The 24,271-nt window shown below is 35.9% G+C and overlaps 2 protein-coding genes across 2 annotated transcripts; one reads left to right on the top strand and one right to left on the bottom strand.

Moving 5' to 3' along the window:
• Positions 1-5,131: 5,131 nt before the first annotated feature.
• Positions 5,132-14,296, bottom strand: LOC110456884 (dehydrodolichyl diphosphate synthase complex subunit nus1-like). The gene is made up of 5 exons (XM_021507919.1): positions 13,916-14,296; positions 11,751-11,888; positions 11,195-11,353; positions 10,348-10,447; positions 5,132-9,905 (listed from the first exon to the last, which is right to left on the bottom strand). Exons 1-5 carry the CDS (start codon positions 14,214-14,216, stop codon positions 9,815-9,817), a joined length of 789 nt encoding a protein of 262 aa, XP_021363594.1. The 5' UTR covers positions 14,217-14,296; the 3' UTR covers positions 5,132-9,814.
• A 178-nt stretch (positions 14,297-14,474) lies between these two features.
• LOC110456892 (putative transferase CAF17 homolog, mitochondrial) lies at positions 14,475-23,266 on the top strand. The gene is made up of 7 exons (XM_021507930.1): positions 14,475-14,582; positions 15,703-16,041; positions 16,781-16,915; positions 19,889-20,066; positions 20,432-20,569; positions 21,735-21,834; positions 22,760-23,266. The coding sequence occupies exons 2-7, from the start codon at positions 15,724-15,726 to the stop codon at positions 22,962-22,964; spliced, it is 1,074 nt and encodes a 357-aa protein (XP_021363605.1). The 5' UTR covers positions 14,475-14,582; positions 15,703-15,723; the 3' UTR covers positions 22,965-23,266.
• The last annotated feature ends 1,005 nt before the right edge of the window (positions 23,267-24,271 follow it).

The raw sequence follows: 24,271 nt of genomic DNA, 5'->3' as shown, positions 1-24,271 counted from the left end.
GATCTATTATTAGACAGTACCTCTGTTTTTCCATAGTTTGTATTTAGAAGTAAATCTGAATTTTATGTTACTCTTAGTTTAATTTGCTTTTTCAGGAATAACATAAATACGTTTACCATTATCTATTTATGATCTCAAGGGAAATTCAGTTATAACTTCTATCATCATATGAACCATACTTACTACAAAGAGTGTATGTTGAGATTGTTAGAATCAATATGCAACTAAAATCTAATTTTAGAATGTCTATAAATATCTATTATGTTAACATTAGCTTTCCGATGAAAATTGATCATATACATTATATTTAAACGTTATAATAATATAAGTTAGGGAAGAAATCCTAAACAATATGAATGTCAATACATTACAGGGTATTTTTCCACGCTGTTTTCTAGCCCTATTTTCAGTCTGCAAAGCCAAATGGTTTAATGCAACTTACCCGTACGAATATATTTTTGCATATTAAACAAATCTAGTATAACGGACAAAGTAACAACACGACGTTTTGAGAGATGCAGGTTGATGAAGAATATGAACACGTTTTATGGTCGCCAACATTATTTTGAGGAGGCAATCTTATATTGCCTTGTGCGATACAAAGGTCAATGTTTACAAAGAACGAGAGTAGGTCTATTCTATGATATTGCTACTAGATATAGAAATGTGTATATTACATTTGTATATCTAGCTATGACGAGGCCTTGATAACCATGTTATATTGGTATTATGGTGTCGATGTTCTCCCCAACCTTACAATCCTGATATTCATAGACAACCGTTCCAGGTTAAAAAGTAACTATTCTAATATACAAAAGGAAAATAGTCACCAGCAGGAAGAAAATCTTTGCATAAATATTCAAAATGTGGTATTATCCCTAGTAGCTATATACTGGCTCCTCTTTCAGTGTGGCGACGTTGAATTAAACCCTTGGCCAACTTCAGACATAAACATGTCAACTTCTTCCTCCAATTCATCTGAAAGTCTTTCAACTCTGAGCATTTATCTTTTGTTCACTTGAATGTCCAGAGCCTGAAACAGAAACTAGATTTATTACATACATTGTTAAAGGAATGCAGTATCCTTTCTTTCACGGAGACCTGGCTCAATGCGTCAGATGATAGTACGTCGTTGAACCTTCCCGGCTTTCATAAACCATTTTGTTTCTACCGGAATGATCGAATAGGGGGCGGAATTTCAGTGTATGTTTCAGACAAATTAATGGTAAATAGACAAAATGATCGTGAAGTAGGGAAAGTAGAAAGTGTGTGGGTTTATATAGTCTCAAAACATTCTAGGTTCTTATTTGGTACTTTTTATAGACCCCCAAACTCGAATGTTCAACTCTGGAATAGAATTGAATTATCGATAGATCGAGCCTTTAATACAAATATCCGCGATATAATTATAACAGGAGATTTTAATGTAAATCATCTATTTCATAATCATCATCATCAAGTTCACCTATCTAATATATTAACTACATACAACCTTACGCAATTAGTGAACGAATGCACACATTATATAGAAAATGGTTCTTCATTGTTGGACCTAATTCTAGTCAGTAATAATTCAATATTGAATCGTTCTTTCGTTGGAAAATCCTTCCTGGATCAACCAATGCGATATCATTGTCCTGTATATATATATATGGTATTTTTGATATTCCTAAAGTTTTATCAAAGTCATTTACTCGTAAAGTATGGCTGTATAAATATGCTAATTTTGAGCAGTTCAGAACATTGTTAAGAGAGACTGACTGGTCATGCCTCGATATTAATGATATAGATCATTCATGTAATCTACTAACTGATAGAATTGATGAACTTGCGAAGATTCTGTATTCCAAACAAATCTATTATAGTTAAAAGTAAGGATTTACCGTGGATGTGTTTCAATATTAGAAAGACAATTACGAAAGGTAAGAAATTGCATACTAAGTCAAAACTAAGTAACAGTTCAATAGATTGGTTAGAATTCTAACGTGTTCGTAATAAAGGTGTGAACATAATTAGGCAGGCGAAACAAAGGTATCTCAACAAACTATCTTCTCAACTAACAGATAATAATCGTAATAAAACATGGTGGAAAGTTGTTCATAATTTTATTAAAACTACAAATTCCTCCTTTACTGCATGATGGGAAATGCTATGACGCTGACATTGATAAAGCTAACGTATTAAATACTTACTTTTTTAGTCAATCATCTGTGGATGATTCTGCTACGCTACTTCCGGAAGATAACACCATCAATACTCCCTACAGCCTCAGTGAAATTACTATAACAAGCAACGATGTAAAAGATGTAATGGTAAATCTTGATGCTTCAAAGGCCGTGGGACCCGACTTGATTAGTCCTAGAATCCTTATAGAGACGGCGTCAGCTTTGTGTGTTCCTCTTGCCTTCTTGTTTAATAAATCGCTTTCTTTGTCAAAAATGCCATCGCTATAGAAGGAGGCGAACGTAATTCCAGTCCATAAGAAAGAAAATCGTGATGATGTAAAAAAGTATCGTCCAATATATTTACTGAGTGTCACTGGAAAGGTCTTTGAACGCTGTGTTTTCAAATATTTACATAATTTCTTTTGTGATAATAGTCTATTTACCAACTGTCATCAAGATTCAGGCTTCACACCCGGAGATTCAACCATAAATCAACTCATTAGCATAGCCGATGACGTCGGTAAAGCCTTAGATTCAGGCAAAGAAATTCGAGTTGTTTTCTGTGACGTAAGCAAAGCCTTCGACTGAGTCTGGCATCGAGGTCTCCTCTTCAAACTTTTCAAATTTGGCATATCTGGTAGTTTACTAAAATGGTTCAAAGACTCTCAATAAAAGGAAACAAAGGGTGATTTTAAATAGTTGTAAGTCGGACTGGGCATCTATCATAGTTGGGGTACCTCAGGGCTCGATCCTCGGCCCTCTTTTATTTCTTGTATATATTAATGACATTGTTTATGAAATCAATTCCACAATTAAGCTATTTGCCGATAATACGTCCCTTTACATAGTAGTAGACAATCCCATTACGGCACATGCTACATTAGAATAAGATATTAATAAAATCATGTGTCCCGCACTGGACAGGGACCATACCAGACTAGTGACGGCCAACTTGCTCCTCTGATAAGTCTCAAAAGTAAACAGGTATCTATAAGGACTAAGGAGAACCTTCATACCAAATTTGCGAAAGATCCCTTTGGGATGTTCTGCGAAATAGCGCTTACAAACTTTAACTCCCAAATTCAAGATGGCTTCCTGTTGGCCATCTTCATTTTGTGATCAGTCCCAAAATCGATATGCATAACTACGCACCTTGGGGAACACTCCTGTGCTATTCAAGAAAGATCCCTTAGGTATGTTCTGAGAAAAAGCGCCAACAAACTTTCACTCTCAAATTAAAGATGGTTGCCAGTCGGCCACCTTCGTTTTATGATCAGTCCCAAATTTTGATAAGCATAACTAGGGACCATGGAGTAATCATTATGTGAAATTTGAGAAAGATCCCTATGGCACTTTCTGAGAAATAGAGCTTACAAGAATTGTTGAAGGACAGACTGACTGACAGAATGAAGGAAGGATGATGATGGTGGGCTAAAACAAGAGATCCCAGAGGGATCTTGGCGCCCACCATTGTACCATCTTCATTAGTTTATGTCAGTCTGATCTTTTCTATTATCTGTTTGATCAAGTCATGTAAACAGTAAATGCACCGTTTCATGTATTTACTAGTTTTAAATGCAAGAGAAATAGATCCAATCATTACAATGTCAAAAAGATCTCATTAGTTCTTCTGTGGCCATCTTGTTTTTATGATCACTTTCCAAAGTAAACATGCACAATAACAGACCAAGGGAAACCTACATGTCAAATCTGAGAATGATCCTTCCAGAACTTCCTGAGAAATAGCGATGACAAACATTCATCATCAAAATCCATGATGGTCTCATGACAGCCAATTTGTTTATCGGATGAGTCTCAAAAGCAAATGTGCACAACAACAGACCAAAGGGAACCTTCATATCAAACTTGAGAAAGATCCTACAAAACTTCCAAAGAAAAATCAATAACAAACCATTCATTGTCAAAATCCAAGATGGCCGTCTGTCAGCCATTTTGTTTATTTAACCAGTCTCAAAAGTAAACATGCACAACTACATACCAAGGGGAAACAATATATCAAATCTTAGAAAGATCCCTCCAGAACTTCTTGAGAAATAGCGATAACAAACATTCACTATTGAAATCCAAGATGGCCATCTGTTGGCTATTTTGTTAATCTGATCAGTCTCAAAAGTAAACATGCACAACTACAGACAAAGGGGAACCAATGTAATACATTTGAGAAAGATCCATCATGAGAAATAGCAATAACTAACATTCATTGTTAAAATCCAAGACGGCCACCTTTCCACCATTTCGTTTTTTTGGAATCAGTCTCAAAAGTAAATATGCTCAACTTCAGACTTAGGGAAACCTACACACAGTATTTGAGAAAGATCCCTCCAGATCTGTATAAGAAAAAACGGTAACAAACATTCACTGTTAAAATCCAAGTAGCCGCCTTTTGGCCATTTCGTTTAACAGATAAGTCTTAAAAGTAAACATGCACAACTTCAAATCAAGGGGAACCTACATGTCAAATTTGAGAAAGATCCCTATGTTCTTTCTGAGAAATAGCGATAAAAACAATTGTTTAAGGACATACGACAGACCACGGACGAAAGGTCGTTTGAATAGCCCACCATCAGATGATGAAAGTTGTGTGTTCTCAGCCGACTCAACACAGTTAAAACCATAGTACTCTGATCATCGTTTTGTCGTTCTGCGCAGTGTAAGGTACTTTTTTCCAGTACTGGACATTTATTTATGCAATGAAAATTATAATGACAAAATGAACATTTCGAATTCATTTAAAATAATAGTAAATGTATCATGTGGTACAGTAAGTGAAAATGTAGTACTTATAGCGACGTCCCCACAGCTATGACCAATCACAGCACCTTTAGGTTTTATTTCAAGCGTGTAATACCATATTTATGACGTGGCCGTATGACATAGTAAAATGGGTCAGTTATGTGATAAATTGTTATATTTGTGTGAATGAATAAATATAGAATCCACTCAAACAATTTTATGATTTTTTCTTTATTACAAAATAATGAGACTTGCAGCAATATATGATTATATATAAATAGTTCCCCAATGATTTTATCTCCTTTCTACAAGCACATTACATCATTCTCAATTCAACAGAAAAAAACGTACATGCACTTTATAACAGTAATCTTCTAAAAATACCTATATTCCATGTACCTTCACCCACAATTATAATCATACATTCTAGTTCCAAATATGTCAAATCTTATTTTATATCCCTTGAAATTGACTTGAACCTTAAAATAAAAGATCTTTTTAAAGACAACTAGTTGTTTAGGAGATTTAAATAACTATTCCATTGAAGGTGTTTTCAAGACTGAAAAACCTAGTTATTTGTCCCTCTGCAGGTAAAATGAAATCAGTTATTAAACCTATAGAAATAACCTGTTTAACAGAAGAGACTTAAATTTATTAATTTCAAGTGTTACATGAAAACCTGAAAAGTGGCATGTGCGATGTTTCAAGATTCACAGTAAGTGGGAGTTATCTCCCTTAGCAAAATTTTTGTTTTGACAAAGGGCTACATGCCATTGATGTCCTCGATACATTTACCGCTATAAATACAGGTATACCACATCCACATACATCCATACCACCACGATGGGGAAATTGTTGTGTAAAAGTATATTAATTCTGCAGTCAATATTTAACAAAAGAACTTGTTGGTAAAGAAAAACAAAAGTAGGGAGCAAAACTATAACTTCATAAGTAGTTTTTATCTAATAGTTGTTGTTGATATACAAACAGCTTTTTTCTTGTAGACAAATAATCTGTAAAGCAGGTAAGACGGTGGTATAGACAGGTTGCAATTACAGACAGAGGCGGATACAGGCGGTAGTAATAGACAGGTAGTCTCTTAAGACAGGTGGTTATGAGACACAGAAAGGAGTAATAGGTCTCTATGGCAGGTTTAACTGTTATAGGCAAGAGGTCGGTATAGAAATGTGATAATTATAGACAAGGGGTAGTTATAGACAGGTGGTCTCTGTCAGGTTTGACCATATAAAGACAGTCGGTCTCTCAGACTGGATTGACTATAGAATAAACACAGGTTGTATCCAAAGGACCAATGGCAGTTATAGATGGCAGTCGGGTGATATAGAAAAAACAAGTCTGACAAGTTCCAGTGTAGAGAGGTGGTAGTAATAGACAGGTACTCTCTGAAGTAGGGTTGACCTGACATTTCATTTTCACATACATTCCTCTTTATTTTTCATTAACTTGTGACTTTCAATGCTACACTTTTCACTTTTATAGTTGATATAGTCTTACATAACATCCCAGTTTATCAAATTTACATGTAGGAGCCTACCTTCTCCACAATACCAGACCGTGTCAAACATAGATACATGTTGGTAAAAAATGCATCACATACAAATTGTACCAGTATGTCAACTATCATAAACCAATATGTCAAATATAGGTACATGTAGGTACATCACAAAAATATTCTGTTACCGGTACTTATCAATTAGTATACAACATACACCAAAAACCTTGTAATAACATCCCTTCTTTCATTTCCCTATTGTTTACTGCTAACAAAGAACTACGGGCATCTAGGGTCATTTCTGGCCTCGTCAGGGATTTAGAATTGGTTATTATATTAAAAATATGTACGCAAATATGAAATTTCAGATTTATTCGACAACTGGTTTAGGAGATATGGCATTACAAAGAAAGACATGAATCCCCATTTTCATAATAAAATGCGCGAGTTATCGTCTGTTTTGCACTATATTCTTGAAAATTAGCCATTTTGAAGGAATTTAACTAAACACTCTTCTATTTTTGAAAGCCTCCGCATGCAACAAACTAATTGATATTTGGCATGCTTAAACATTGTCATACCAGTGTTCATTCTTAGAAAGTAAGTTTTGTTTGTCACATGCAGAGGCTTTCATTTCTGCATGCCAGTTATCCAAAAACACCATATATTGGCTATTTCTGCATAGCAATGTAATTTTGTTGCTATAGTAGGGCATCTACACATGTGCATTGGAAAACATTTTCACCGAGTAAGATAGCCCCAATTAACCAACATGATGTTTATAACAGAAATTGATAAATAAATTCAATTTGAAATTTTTACTTTTTATGAGGCCAAAAATGACCCATAAAGCCCCAATTCCTTTCAAAGTCCCAATTTTCATAAACATCACCTCATTTATCCCTCTCAACATATCCCGAAATCCCTCCTTAATGCCACATTTATGCTGAACAAATGATGTAGGTAAAACAAAGTTTAACTTATCCTTTTAAAGGTAATTACTACACTGTAGTATTAAATAAATTAACTCAACTCATTCACTCCTGAAGACACATTTGAACTCTTCCAACTCAAAGGTTGGAATAGTTCATCATTAAATGTCAGGGGTAAATGAGTTAAGAAACAGCAACCATTACAAGAATCTAGTTGTTACTGTATATTTACATAATCCAATAAAATCATTAACATACGTTAATCACAGCTTCAGAATGGGTTTCATCATGATATTTTATATGGTAATCACATTAAAAAGCAAAAAAGAAAAAAAACCTGCTAGCATTTAAAAAAGAAAAAGAGCTACCAAAAAGTAATATAAAATAAACCAGCTCCAAATTTGATTTACAGTTAAGTAAAAGTAATATATCAATCCTATCAACATAAAGTAGAGTGATATATTGACTTAAATTGATTGAAAAACGTTGTATTATGAAATGCCAAACTATCCTTACTCTGTATTTGAATTTATTCCTGGTATTGATGAAAAAATCTTTGTTTTTTTTAAGAGTATTTGTGAGTAAATTGTTAATTTTATCAACTTAAAGGCCAACCATACATTTCCCTAGCAGATGCATTGCATTATGTTGATCTCAATTGCAGAGATTGTTTTTGGTTTCTTTGGTGAGCCACAGAAAGATGATCACTATAACCCAGGTAGGTTCAGGCCAGAACTGCTTCTGTACCTACTACATTGTATGTCACAAACATACAGAGACTTTTTCAAGGTGAAACAGAATTTAATAAAGTTCTTCTTCAGTATGCAAAACTGTGTACAAATATTAGCCATCCTCATAAAATTGTCTCACTACTGAGGACAAATGCCGCCCAGCAAACCGTTTTCTTTTTGTTCGGGTCAGATCTAGAAATTTCCAGCTGTAAGTGATTTTAACACAGGTTAAGTGATTACAACTTTTGTTTGTGTTTTAGGTCAGGTCAAATATGGCTGTTTGTGTAGAAATGATGTGCTCAAGCACAGCATGGATGATCTTGTATCAAAAATAGAAATTCTACGAACAAACACTCATTTTCACTGGGCATTTGGCATGAAGCATTTCAATTGGTTGAACATGTTCAATCAATGATTGTGAAACTCATAGGTGCCAGCTATAGCAAAACGCTAATACTAAAAAAGTTTTAGAAAATCACAAATGAAAATGCATTCTAATGTCATGATTTGAGTGGATTTCGTTCCCAGTCTGAAACTGGAGCCATGCAGGAAAAAATACTACTTTCCTGAAATAAAACAAATGTTTGGTAACAGCAGATTCCCAGATTCACGATGGTCAGATAATGTATCCCTGATATTCTTCCTTTTTAATTGTTATTTATACCATTTGTAAATTAACTTGCCTTTGTCAGATAAATAAGATATGATTAAAAATATGTCGGGGAAAATGTTAGTTTGTATGAAGCACTCTAGGTTAGGCTTGAATTCATGATGTGTAATACAGTAGATTTCTATTAATGTCAAAGTCTGGTTAATATCATTATTTCCTAAAAAAATACATATATTGTATATAATTTAGTTTGTTTGATATCAAGTGCCTTTAAGTGAACTCCTCTTTAAAATATCATGTTCCATTTTCAGTTGCCCAATACATCAAATTGACCATTTCTTTTATCGACCGACTTCTTCTGTAACTTCCCCTGGGGTCCATATTACACTTTGCTTTATTGTATTAAACACAAGATAAACTGTTTTAAGTACCTTTACTAAGTTAGCTTAATTTGCTTTGTTACAACAAAGGTAGATTGACATGTTGTATCTAAACTATAATTTCATGCACAAAATTACCCTTTAATTTGATACTTAAATTTTTATAGAATATTTTTATTTTTGTCAATTCATTACCTGAACTTATAACAGATTTTTCTTCTCAGTATGACAAGACCCTGATATAACATATTTACATATCAAACAACTCGGGAAATAAAGATTTCTAGAATACGGGCTTTCAGTAGATCATTACGATAATCTGTATGACTCCCCAAATTTAGCTTCTTTGATTTTAAGGAATATGCCATTGACCTACAAATTTCTGGACAAACTATTCTTCAAAAATCCCCATTCTTGAAGTTGTTAAAAAGATAATACATGTGGCAAATAATTCAACGAATTGTTCATCGAAAATCCCCAGTCTTACTCGTTACATGCTAACACATACTTGTACACGACAGAGATAAGCGACATCATACTCAACTCACTGGATTGAAAGACATATAACACTTCACAGAGGACTAATTTCTATAGACAATGCTGTCATGATTTCCACCAAGGTCTCCTGACGCGGTGTATATACTGATGAATGATTGTATTCTTCAGACATGGAGTAATAGTATATGGTGATGAATTTATCCTACGGATCCTTACTGCTGCTGGTTTCTTCTACTTGCCGAAGCGCTGGTTGATACTGGAGAAGTTTTGAATTGCTGTACTGAATGACTTGTATCGAATAGATGTATGTGATGGAATGCACCTGAAATACCAAACAGAGGTCAGTCAGAATTCTACCAGATTACAGTGAAGCATGCTTACTATGATGAACACTTATAAATCAATATGGTGACTTAATTTTGGATAATTAATTTTTTGATATTTGTTCACGTAGCAAGCAATAGTTTTGTGAACGGATCCCCTAGGGATTGTCAAATTGTTATGTGAACAAGTTTTACAGTAATTGACAACTCCCTTTAGGAAGGAATTTTGGAATTGTTGCAAAATCTGAATTCTTTTGGTACCTTGGTTTTTTTTATATACAGGTTTTACTATGGATATATTAATTTCTAAGATCTCCTGGGGTTTGCTATAAATATGTTTCACTGAAAAGAAGTACTTCCTGAAGTCTCCCCAGGTTAATTATTAACATCTGTACTGATAAGACATTCTTTGGATGACGTTTACAATACGGTTATACTTACAATATTTCTGCAAGTCTCATCTGCCAGGGGAGGTAACCCAACAGAGAATCTGTCTGACCAAACTTAAGCACCAGGTCAGGATCAGGGAACTTATGAATTTCTGAAGAGTGGAGAAAACAATGGATAAATAGTTGGAGAAAACTAAATTTGATAAAATAGAAATAAAAACTGTTTGTCATAGGCAACAGTTGATCCTGTTTTGAGGTGAGCACAACAGTTGATTATATACATTTGATATACACTTGACTAATACAAACCACTTGTCCTCAGTTCTACATTTCCTTTCTTGGTCTGTAACTACTAAACGGCTGAATGCTTTTATGGAACCTCACAGAAGGATATGAATTGTTAGTGAAAGGTGTCTTGCATGCAACTCTCGAATATCCAAGATGAAGAAAACAGCAGGTGGTTTAACTCAGGTCATTAATTACTTCGTAAAAAGACTCAACATCTTTTTAACTTCATTGATAGCTGTATGAGTGGGTAATGTGTCCATACAGTTAAAACATCTAAGGTCAAGGTCACATGTTGGGTCAAAGTTCAAATCTTTATTGTGTTTTTATTATGTGCTATATTTCTGCACAGCACAATACTGTTTGAGATACTTCATAGATGCATACTGTACAGAGGTCAGTGCTTCCTAGCGATATATAGTTCAATTGCAAACTTAATAAAGTGAGGGGTCAAATGTCAAATGTTGATTGGAGTTAGCTAGGGGCCAATCAGAAGCCAGAGGAAAGAGTTATACCATTTCTGAATGCAGTATTTAATTGCAATGATATTACTGCCACAATAATTTATTTCATTTTCTTTACATGACCTTGCTCTTTACATGTGCTTTGATTACCTTGCAATAAATTATCTAAAGATTGAGGTGATATATCGTCTATCCTTCGTCGTTTCTCCATCACCTCGAGACAGAGCTCGCGGGCGGTCTGAACCAAATCATGCCGACCATCCTCTGTACTCAGCAACTGTATGTGCACACTGTTGCCACTGTGACAACCTGAGAAGAGATGAAACATATCGCAGTTAATAAAGCATTGTCTTTCATCATATTATTTGGATTTTAATCAGTGCAGTGTTATCATTAAAAGTCGGTTGCTGGCAAAAGTAGCCTGCTAGTCATCAGCTTGGAACCAGCTATTAAAATAAAATAAAATGTATAGGCCTACATTATAGCATGTGAACACACCCGTTTCGAAACAATGCAGTGCAAAATCTTCATCACATTCAGTTTTGAAATGTAACTCATAATTTATTAGAAAATCCAATGTGACATCATAAGGCCAAGGGAATAATAGTTCAAGGTGAAAGACATAAATGTTCTATTGTATTCCTTAAAATACAAAAAATGATATCAATGTGGGTACTTACAGTTGGTGACTATCAGTAAAACTTACCATTTTGAGAGACATTTCGTCTGTCAGTAAAACTTGAATGTATATGTATATTGTGTTTGCTATTCTCTGTGTCAGATATGGACTGCTGACTTTTGCGTATCTCTTCTCTTAAAAGGTCATGTTTTCTTTTGAATTCACCTGCAACAACAAAAAAACACGAAATGAACACCAGCTTTAAAATTTTAATAGTCAGAAAAAAACATTTAACGCCCAGGTCACATGTAAGTAACAATTCTTAAGTACAATGTAGCTCACCTCTAGGACAGGGGCTAGGAACAGAAATATGGAATGATAATTCCTTGGTAAATACACAATGAGAATATAAAACAATAACATATTCTATTGTTATGTATAATTGCGTTACTGCATTTACTAATTTACTATTCTTTCTTATATATATGAATTCCAATTAGATTGTTTTTAGTCTTTGAGCCTCTAGATAACCAGGTGAGCAGCTGGACTATAAACGGCACCGAGGCAAGAAAAAAAAGTTGGAATCTAGAAGATCTGTGGTGCTATTTGGTGGCATTTGAGAGTAATATTGGAATGCTTATTCAATTTGTTATTTTTTTTTAATCTTTGACTGGAAAATCAAAGGCAAACTTATAACCTTTCGAACTGTCCATTTAATTGCTGTTTCAGACCACACACAATTTTTCAGGGTTGCCAACCTCTCGGAGGCCATTTTATGTGGAGATCTCCCTCCACAGATCAAGTTAATATCGTTGTAACAGGAGATCTAGAGTAGTGTGATTCCACTGGTGGATTGAACCCATGATCCCAGACTTCCTAGTTGGACGCACTACCACTGATCTAAACGGAAATTCCCTCTAGCGCGAAGGTAGAAGTCGACCATATTCCTATGTACAATTAAAATCTGCCACACCACTCCCAAGTTTTTATGTAAATGTGTTCACCCTCTAACACCACAACCCAGGTTCTACCTCCCTGTCACTACAGGGAGGCCCAGGGACACCATTTGTAACAGGAAAGAGAGTAGTGTACCTCCACTGGGGAACAAACCTGCGATCCAAGACTTAAGTAGTTGGACGCTCTACCACATAGCTAAAGAGAAATTCCCTCTAGCACGGAGCTAGAATCAAAGGCAACTATAATCCTTATATATGAACATTTAGAATCTGCCCCACTACTCCCTCTTTTAAACTGATTTTGCCCTGGAACACTGCAACCAAGGTTCTGCCTCCACTGGGGAACCAACCTGCGATCCCAGACTTCCAGTAAGTGGGCGCTCTACCACTGATCATGAGCTTCAGTGAAATTCCCTTTTATGCAAAGCTAGAAGGTCACCGTAAGCCTATGCACAATTTATATCTGCCACTGCGTGAAAAATCAAGTTAATATCAACTATACATGTATGTGTAACTGAAAGTCACTAATTAAGTTGAACCATCTTATTGGGCAAAGGTACGGTTTCAAAACGAATGCTAGTCGTACACGTTTCGGTAACAGGTCGTTTCTGTGACAAGTCATTCAGGCGTCCCAAAGTCGTTTCGGGACATGACACATGATGTTTCAGGACTTAATCAAGTCATTTCCGGACATATATATTTTTCATTTATAAATTACATTTCGCTCCCGTTTCATAAAAAGTCCTGTAAATACACAAGTATGGTTTTAGATTATGACCTGTGTCACGTGCTTAGGATCATTAGGGTTAATAGATTGCTAGTGCTTGAGAGGATACCTACCAACATTTACCCGATTGACAGTGTGTTGCTGTTACCTGGTGAAACTAATCTCATTATTAAATACAGATCTAGAGGAACTTTTGAAATTCAACATTCAATTTCTTTCGTTATTGATAGGAAGAATATATTTTAGTCATGTGTATCAATTCATCAAATCCAGCAATATATTTTGAACGATGTTTTTATGTTGTGTATTCCGTGTCTGTGAATATTATATATATTTATTCATGTTTTATTAAAATCAGGAAATGGTAAATCACTAAATGTATATATTGTATGACGGGAGAAGGCTATGCTAATTTGTAATAACTTTTATCCAATCGATTGTTTAAACTTAAAAACACATGAAAAATCTCGAATCGACTTTTGACATGTCCCGAAACGACCCGAAAAAAGTCCCGAAACGACTTTCGTCTTGTTACCGAAACGACCTGACAACTTAAAAACTGGCCTCACCATTGATATCAAATACGCTGATATAGGAAATTCCAAGGGTTATCGACCAGACAATTAAGTTAGCAATGTCTGAAAATGAGACATCGTTCTCCAAGACTAGCAAACCCAAATGATGTGGTAACTTTTGAAACGATCTTGCGTCAGCTTCAATCTGTGTTTGCAGACCATAACTTAGACTTCCGGCCAAAGCTTTCTGTTGGAAAGCGAAGCCAAGATATGGAAAATGGAGAATCCAATGCTTGACAAATATCCCGAGAGAAAGCACATAATGAATGAGTCTCAGCACTAGGTTGCCAATCATCGCAGATGACTGTATGTAATCACTTTCAACCGTGAGTTTCGATAGTCATCATATCAAATGCCGGTGGCTCGTGTCAAATCCGGAAGTAGTAGTTTCGGGCTGAATGTTCTACAAAAGTCAATATTAATGAGAATTTAAATCCTATCAACCCTAATATTGCACCAAGAAAATTCATATTTATTTTTTTGGTTTTTTTTTTGTTTGAAAATATCTGTATTTTTAAGAGAGTAATGTTGCATCACAGTTATCGCCCTTTATAAAAACGAAACTAGATAGGAACAGTTACTGACAAGGTTACAGCAGTTGGATAACTTCTTCGACCTGGGAGCTATATGTCAAGCTAACTGGTGTGACCTTAAAACGAAGGTATTCGTTCTTGTATTTTTTCCAATTTTAAATGATGAAGAATATGTAAGAATCTAGATAACTGACGTTATGAAGTAAATTAATATAATGTGTCAAGCATTTACTGTTTAGCTTTTTAGTTTATATCTGTCTACCCACAGTGCGCCAGATTGGCTTATTCATGACATTAGTTTGATTGTACGTAGCTTCAGGTGACTCGTTTCTGAGCCTTTAATGTGAAATTTGCCGAATAAACGAAGAGGAGCAAAATTAAGCAACTAGTTGCTTTACATTGTTTATCAACAATGTTTAGCTTTTAATTTTAACTGTGAAGTCATTTTGCAATCAGTTCCTTTATTACTCTACAATGATCACTTATTCAATATCCTCTTCGACATTGAACACCACTATAATGTGACCAATTTCTGTGCCTGTCTTTTTATAGCACACGTTTTATATATTAACTGTAAATAAAAAAATACTGCTACGGTACAAAAAGATGAAAGAGTATCTGTAAAAGGTTTACTAAATAATTTTGAATTTTGTATCTGCTTCATTTTTAATCACAACAAAACTTTTTAAATGACAGTCACAAGATTTTGTTGAGCAGACAATGACGAAATGTAGCATATATATATATATATACAATGTATACGTATTAGAAAAAATATACATTTTTCGTGAGTATTTCTAAGGTTTTGAATCTGAAAGAATAAAGGTGATGGAAATGCCTCTTTTCCATGTGTTTTTGAGTAATATTCATTTACTGGTATTTGGTTAATTTTCTTTGACATTCTCACAGATCTATGCAAATTGTTTGCTTTCACTACCAAGTAAACAATGACATCACAAAGATTGCACAGAAACAGGTCCTCAGACGATACATTAATTATTAAAATGTTTGAATTCTATGCGTGTATGCTGCAATATCAATAAATTTGAATTAAACTGAATTGAATTTAAACTGCAGCTCCACCTCTTAGAAGTACAAGTACTCTAGTGAGAAATACTTGTGGGTTGGCCAGTGGATGTGAGTAGGTATAGTTGATTAGCTTATATCAGTCGAAAGGAATATCTGAAGAAACCATCTGAATACTTAAATTAACAGGTATCTATGTAGTTGTTTTTTCTCTCCCTAAAGTGCGTATGAAGCTCTGTAGACATGAGGGGTTTACTGTCACAACTAAGGAGTTTGCAAGGCGTTTCCCAGAGAGCAGCCATCCAGTCTCATCCCTGTTACAAATGTAAACACTGCCACCAATGTTTGACATCTTTAAAAACCGTAACAGTCCAATCTCTCAGGCATTTCAGTGATGATGTAATAGGGGCAAAGTGGAGCGTTCATCCTTTGAGGAGTCGTGGAATAATTAGACTGAAGGGGCCTGACACGGTCCCATTCCTCCAGGGTCTGGTCACAAACGATGTCGCTGTTGTTGGAGGCAAAATTCCCAGTCTGTATACTTTGATGCTCAATGTACAGGTAAACTCAATATGTAACAATAATATATTATTGGATTAAAAATTTGAATTTTATGCAAAACAAGTATACAATTTAAAGAAAATTATTTTTGTATAAGCTGAATTTATGTCTCTTGTTTTTTATTAAGTTCTCATCTCATGGATCAATTTTATCCAAACTTTAACATGGTACAAATATTCATGTCATTACCAAGTCTTATTTTATTGACTGGTCAATCAGAAATATAGTGGCAATCATGGTCTCAAGTTTGTATGAACATATTAACTTCTTGCCTAGTTCTAATGAAAACGACATGTCAGTGAAACAGGATCATTGAGCCTCTTTTCTTTACAGATATTTTCAGTCCTGCTTCGTACCTGTGAAAAATGTTAATTTTCTGCCATACTCATGAAATGTATAATGTTTTCATCTGGAAACCATTGAACATCCTTTATGTACTATATGGTTGTGTTCTTTATGACATGTTTTTATTACATTATCGTTTGCTGTATGACATTTTGTGTTACATGACCATGTTCTGTATGCTATTTTTGAATTACAGGGTTTTGTGCTGTATGACATTTTTGTATAACAGGGTCGTGTTCTGTATGACATTTTTGTATTACAGGGTTGTGTTCTGTATGACATTTTTGTATTACAGGGTCGTGTTCTGTATGACATTTTTATATAACAGGGTCGTGTTCTGTATGACATTTTTGTATTACAGGGTCATGTTCTGTATGACATTTTTGTATTACAGGGTCGTGTTCTGTATGATCTATTAATGTACCACTCCACGGATGTATCAGGGAACTCTGTCCTCCTGTTGGAGAGTGACGCAAATGTCACATCAGAGCTCATCAAACTCCTCAAAAGATATAAAATCAGGAAGAAGGTGAGTTTTTGTCAGATTTTGGATCCAAAATGTTGCATGTTCCTAATTTTAAAAATGTGAAACTATGGCTGTACTGACTCTGCTCAATTTGCAGTTTTGGTAACTGAACTGGATAGAGTTAAACACAGGTGACCAGGTGTCTGGATTAGTTGGGGTTTGGAGGTCCTGGGTTCGAAGCCCGGTCTGAATGTGCATTTTCCTCTGCTGTTACATTGGTGCCTGTGACCAATCCTTGTTTCAAGAACTGGGTGAATGCTTGACAAGGATATACCCAAACCTTGGTTGTATATAGTGTTGTCTTAGGGGTGAGAAAAAAAGTGAGAGGAATGAAGAAAAAACTGGACCGGGTCAATTAATTGCTGGTCACCAGATGGCCGTATAGGTTGGGATGTCTACAATTTTGTATCTACAGTTTTGAGGTCCCAGGTCTGAATCCTGGTCTGGTGATGCATTTTCTTTCTTCTATTTAAGTGTGTATTAACAAAATTTCCGATTGAATGAGATTACAAAAAGTAAAATAAGTACCAGTAAGTTTTTTTTACTTTTTTAACAATTTGAGTTTACAAATGTTATATACCGGTAATTTTTAGCTCACCTGGTCCGAAGGACTCCATCGTCCAACCGTCGTCCGTCCGTCAACTTTTCCTTTTAAATGCTACTTGTCCTGAACGGCTAAATAGATTTTGACTAAATTTGGTCTGGAGCATCCTTAGGCCAAGGAGACTCAAATTTGTATAAACCGTGGGTGTGGCCCCCCTGGGGGCAGTGGGTTGGGGCCAAATAGGGGAAATAGAGGTAAAACCTTTAAAATCCTTCCTCTACCGTAGGGATTAAGGGATTTTATTCTAAATTAGTCTGGAGCATCCTTGGGCAAAGGGAAAACAATTTTGTATAAACGATGGGTGTAGCCCCCCCTGGGGGCAGTGGGGCGGGGCCGAATAGGGGAAATAGAGGTAAAACCTTTAAAATCTGTCTTCTACCATAGGGATAAAGGAATTTGATCCTAAATTAGTCTGGAGCATCTTTGGGCCAAGGGGACTAAATTTTGTATAAACGCTGGGTGTGGGCCCCCTGGGGGCAGTGGGGCGGGGCCGAATAGGGGAAATAGAAGTAAAACCTTTAAAATCCTTCTTCTATCATAGGGATTAAAGGATTTTATCCTTATTTAGTCTGGAGCATATTTGGGCAAAGGGGACTCAATTTTGTAAAAACAGTGGTTGTGACCCCCTTGGGGGCAGAGGGGCGGGGTCGAAAAGGGGAAATAGAGGTGAAACATTTAAAATCCTTCTTCTACAGTAGGGATTAAAGGATTCTAAATTAGTCTGGAACATCCTTGCATCTTGATCTTGGTGTGGCCCCCCTTGGGGCATAGGGGTGGGGCCCAATAGGGGAAATATAGCAAATTCTACAAAATCCTTGTCCTTCTGTAGGAATGACAGGATTTTGTCCAAATTTGGTATGAAGTATCCTTGGGTGAAGGGGAACCACTGACCCCACTGGGGGCAGAGAGGCAGGGCCAAATAAGGGATATAGAGGAATATCTTTAATATCCTTTTTTCTTTTGTTAGGATGAAGGTATTTTGACCAAATTTGAACAGTATCACCTATGCGGAAGGGAAATCAATTTTGTGTAAATGGTGTGTCTGATCCCCCTGGGGCCTGAGAGGTGGGGGCCAATAGAGGTAATTTAGCAAATTCTTGAAAATTATTCTTCTGTAGGAATAAAAGAATTTTGTCCATATTTTGTCTAAAACATCATTGGGTAAATAAAGGCGACCTGATTTTGTATCAAAGGTGAGTCTGACCCCCCTTGGGGCAGAGGGAAGGGGCCGAGGGAAGGGGCCCAACAGAGGAAACAAAGCAAATTCTTCAAAATCCTTCTTTTCCTGTAGGAATGACAGGATTTTGTCCAATTCCATAAATATAACCCCTGACTAACCATGTAATACATGTACACTACCAGCAACATCTAGCTATTCCAACTTCAATTTTACTAACATTTCCAGGTAAGCGATACAGGCCCTCTTGGCCTCTTGTTTATAAAATGTTTTAATCTGAAATATTTTAATTTATTCCGATAAGATGCACAGAATTTAGGTATCCCCAAAAAAATCAAAAGACATCTTGTGACATAACCTACATGTCTGTAATTGTCTGCTCTAAAGTAGAAAGGCTTATAATAACTTCCATTGTAGCAACTGGCATTCCGATGAAACAGTGTTTGGATATCCATTAAAAGTCATGTTATTATTCTTATAATTTTTTTTCAGAATATTATTTAAAGTGTTTAAAAAGTTGATATTTGTTTGAACATCTGCACAACATAATACATTGAATTGTTTATTTTACAACAAAATATTTCTAATCCTCTTGTTATTTTGACTTATTGTCTAATTAAACATAACATTTCTTATAAACACTACCAAATAAGACCTGACATTCTGCCTAATCTGACCTGTATATTGTGTCTTACAGGGTGTCTGATTGGATAGGTTAATCCGTTTAATATATATTGTCTCTCACAGTGTGTCAGATTAGACAGGTTTCACTATGTGGCAGATTTTAATTGTACATAGAATTACAGTCACATTCTAGCTTAAGCTAGACAGAATTTCCTTTTAGCTCAGTGGTAAAGTGTCCGACTGGGAACCTAGGAATTGTGGGTTCGATCCCGGGTGGAAGCACACTATTCTCTTTCCTGTTTCAAATGGTGTCCATAGCTCTCCCTGTAGTGACAGGGAGTTAGAACCTGAGTTGTGGTGTATGGGGGCGAACACATTTAAAAAGGGGGAGTAGTGTGGCAGATTTGAATTACACATACAATTACAGTTGACTTCTAGCTTTACTCTAGAGGGAATTTCCCTTTAGCTCAGTGGTAGAGCAGCCTACTAGGAAGTCTGGGATAGCGGGTTCGATCCCCTGGTAGAATCACACTACTCTCTTCTCTGTTACAACTATATCTCTATTTTTCAGGTTGACATTGCTGATGTGTCAGAGGATCACAAGGTGTTTGCTGCTCTGTGTCAAGGTGATGATCAGAAGATTTCCCTTGACAAGCATCTGCCAGGAATAATATCAGCAACCCAAGATCCTCGAGTGAACAGCTTTGGTTGGAGAATCATAGCAGACAGCTCACCATCTGTACTCAAAGGTAAAGTTTCTATTGATAATTTGGCTTTTGATTTTGCATCAAGTGTCATAGAGATATGGAGAGGCTTTTTTCACAACCACCCCTTCCCCTTTAAATTGAGGTGGGGGAGATTGGGAATAGTGTTACCCATATCTGTCCAATCTCGTCTGATTCATAGTCATGACTCTACCAACTTCATTTCTTAACAGATTCTCATCGGAGTTTATCAAGTATGTAAATACCTCAGATGAGTTCTTATCTCAGGATCCCAAGGTCAAAACCAAGGTCACTGTTGCTATTTCTAGGTAAACCAAAGGGCCAAGGAGGCATTCATGTCTTACAGACATTTTCTAGTTTGATATGTATATATATATTTTTTTTTTTAGGGTTTGGGATTAAAGAAGAAAAGTGTGAGGAAGACTATCACAGACAGCGATACCAGTCAGGTATAGGGGAGGGTGTGGTGGACCTACCCCCGGGGAACTGTTTCCCCCTGGAGAGTAATGCTGTCTATCTAAATGGAGGTGAGGCATTTATCAACACTAGTCCTTTTATTATATATTTTGAAATTTTCATTGACCCTAACACTGCCACCTGACCCTCCAAGGTTGTCATTGACCCTAACACTGCCACCTAACTAACCAAGGTTGTTATTGACCCAAACACTGCCACCTAACTAACCAAGGTTGTCATTGACCCTAACATTGCCACCTGACCCACCAAGGTTGTTATTGACCCTAACACTGCCACCTAACTAACCAAGGTTGTTATTGACCCTAACACTGCCACCTGACCCACCAAATTTGTTATTGACCCTAACACTGTCACCTAACTAACCAAGGTTGTTATTGACTCTAACACTGCCACCTAACTAACCAAGGATGTTATTGACCCAAACACTGCCACCTAACTAACCAATGTTGTCATTGACCCTAACATTGCCACCTGACCCGCCAAGGTTGTTATTGACCCTAACACTGCCTCCTAACTAACCAAGGTTGTTATTGACCCTAACACTGCCACCTAACTATCCAAGTGTTTGAACCCTGGTAAGGTAATTTGGTAGGTGCAGGTTGGACTGCTGGCATAAGGGGTTTAATTCTGTTGGGTAGGTCATGCTAAAATGATAGATTGTCAGATTTAGTCACATATGTTTGTCAATTTTGTGTGTGTGGAATGAAATAAATTATATAAGAGTAGTCAAAATTACACCTTTGGAACATGGCCACTGTCCTAATCAAAAAGTTCTGAAATCTTTGTTTTTAACAAACTGTAACATGATACACTTTTTATTCATAATATATAAGTTATCAAATTGTAGCTGTGGGCGGCAAACTAACCAAAAAAAAAGAACGCGAGAAAAAACAAAAGTTTGACGTTAACATATAGATGTGACTGTGTTAAAAACATTTTCCTTAAGTTATTTCTTCAGTCCTTCCACTATCTAGTATCTTGTTTTTCTTTAAGTAGCTTTTTCAAATCCATAAAGCATGGAGTCTTTATTTTTGTGTGTTGCTTGCTCGGATGGAAGGCAAATTTAAATTTGTTTAACATAATGATCTCGACTTATATGCCATCCAAATGAATAACATTGACCTATTTTGAAGGTCACAAGGGTCAAATATGTTCAAAGTCTTCAACTGATCCACACATTACTGTATAGTGACAAAGCTTCATATTACTTTTCAGTGTGTTTCCACAAGGGCTGTTATATTGGCCAGGAGCTGACAGCCAGAACATTTCACACAGGAGTCACTCGCAAGCGTCTCATGCCTATCCTGTTTGAAGTGTAAGTAAAGAACATACTTATGAAAATAATTGAAAATAATCTTGACAACCTTAAACTAAGGGTTTTGAAACCACAAAAGCTGGAAAAACAATGCTAGCAGTCATAGAGAATCTGCCATGAAACGACATGGGTCAACCTATTCAAAGCTTTATCTTTCAAAGGGTGAATGTCAAATTCACTAGGTTGTAAATGTGGAAAGCTTTATAAACTTGGACTCGGTTTAAAAAAATAAAATTTCAAAATTAATGATTGGATTATAAAAAACCTAATTTGTTATTCCACTAAATCAAATGAAGATACATGTATTAGTAATTTAGAATGCTCCAGAGGCTGAAGATTAATGTCAACATTACTATTATCTGATTAATTTTGGATTTGAAGCATGTCACTAGAAAGATGTATGTGGATTTTGAAGGCTAAAAGTCAAAGGTCAAGGTCTAAAATTACCTGGTTATCATTCTCAAACATCATTTTCTCATTAATAATGAAGGGAATGTCAGCAAAATATTTTATAGGTCATTTAGTGTTTTGCAGATGTAACTTCAATGAAACTTATTGACAGATCAGCAGTCCAGCGATCTTATTTACTGGGGATATTCGACAGAAATAGAATTGGTGTCATAACCACAACTTCAATTTGGTTTGTACAAATACATGAGCGAACATGCATGCCAAAGGTAAATATAGTAACACGAAGAAGCATCTTAGTTGTGACTGAAGGTCAAAGATCAAAGGTCAGATGTCGGGTATACAACAATACAGGGTTACTTGTTCTTTATATAATGAATCTTATTGCTCTATTGGATAGTATTGGTACGAGATTTACATTATTTATTTCTTAATTTGTAATCTCTGCATTTGCAGATGAAGTGAATTATCTTTTTCCATGAACATATCATGAACTGATTTCTTTCTATCTTTTTAGTGAACCTCAGAATGTGTCAGCGGGAGCTAACATTGCCACCGAGACTGGAAAATCTGCGGGGAAAGTACGAGGCCATGTGGGCAAATATGGACTTGGTCTTTTACGGATAGCAGAGGCCAGTAAAAAACTCAGTGTTAAAACAGAGACGGAGGATGATCTAGTCGTTAAGTCCAATATCCCAGACTGGTGGCCGAAGGAGACTTGAAATAAAGTATNGCACTCTAAACCGGTGGCCAAAAGAGACTTGGAATTAGTTATTCACTCAAGACTGGAAGCCAAAAAGGACTAATGAAAAAATCCTGTAGGGTTAGTTATGTTATGAATTATTTTAGCGATTTTTGCAGTAAGTTGAGTCTGCAAAATTCAACATGCTGCAAACATTTCATGTCACTAAACTTGAAATATCAAACCACAAATTGAAAACTATGTTAGTCTTTTATCCATTCTTTTTAAACATACTGCAAAAAAGTATATGTCTGAGCGGAAATAAAGCATATTACAGTATGACTGTCTAGTTGGTGATTCTGTGATGGTTTTAGTCATTTGACCCACAATGAAGGTCACTTACATGGGAATTGTACAGTACCGCATAAAAGGTGGACGATACAGGCCCATTTAACCTTTTGTTTAGTTAATTATGTTAAATACCTCTTTGTACAGTTTCTGCTTAAAAAATAAAACGACATAGATGTTGCAGACCTACTGGTATAACTGCCATAAGTGTCGCAAACTGAATGGTGTACGATACGAAGCTTGTACAAACTGTTTCAAACATCACCTTTGCAATTCCATCAAATGGTTTATTATTGCAGATGATCTTGTTCAAAATCAGACTGCATTTGGGAGTTTTTAAAGGTAATCTCTTAATGCAGAGGATCTCTTAGTACATCAAGTAAGTCTGGTCTCTTGAACAGGCTTTAATGTGTTACAAATTGCTCATATTCATTGAATTGAAACTTGTTTGTGCCCCTTTTACCTCCTGTATAGGGTCATTAAGAACTAGTAAATCCACATCAGGTGTTAAAAATATAAGAATATACATTGCTTGAAATCGAATGTCGTTAAAATTTAGAAATATTTGATTTTAAACTTTTTATACGCCCGTCGAAGACGGGGACGTATTATGTTATCACGTGGGCGGGCGGGCGGGCATGCGAACGATGTCTGCTCGATATCTCGAGTAATTATTAACGGATTAACTTCAAACTTCACAACAAGGTTAATTACCATGAAAGCTCGGACAAGTTCGATAACCGCCATTATCCGACCATAATTTGTGGAGTTATGCCCCTTTATGGACTTGCCGAAACAGTGTCCGCTCGATATCTCGAGTAATTATTAACGGATTAACTTCAAACTTCACAACAAGGTTAATTACCATGAAACCTCGGACAAGTTCGATAACCGCCATTATCCGACCATAATTTGTGGAGTTATGCCCCTTTATGGACTTGCCGAAACAGTGTCCGCTCGATATCTCGAGTAATTATTAACGGATTAACTTCAAACTTC

Source organism: Mizuhopecten yessoensis, unplaced genomic scaffold (assembly GCF_002113885.1).
Source record: "Mizuhopecten yessoensis strain PY_sf001 unplaced genomic scaffold, ASM211388v2 scaffold8937, whole genome shotgun sequence".
Taxonomy (NCBI): Eukaryota; Metazoa; Mollusca; class Bivalvia; order Pectinida; family Pectinidae; genus Mizuhopecten; species Mizuhopecten yessoensis.
The sequence above is the reverse complement of the archived record's forward strand: the minus strand, read 5'-3'. Positions and strand labels throughout refer to the sequence as shown.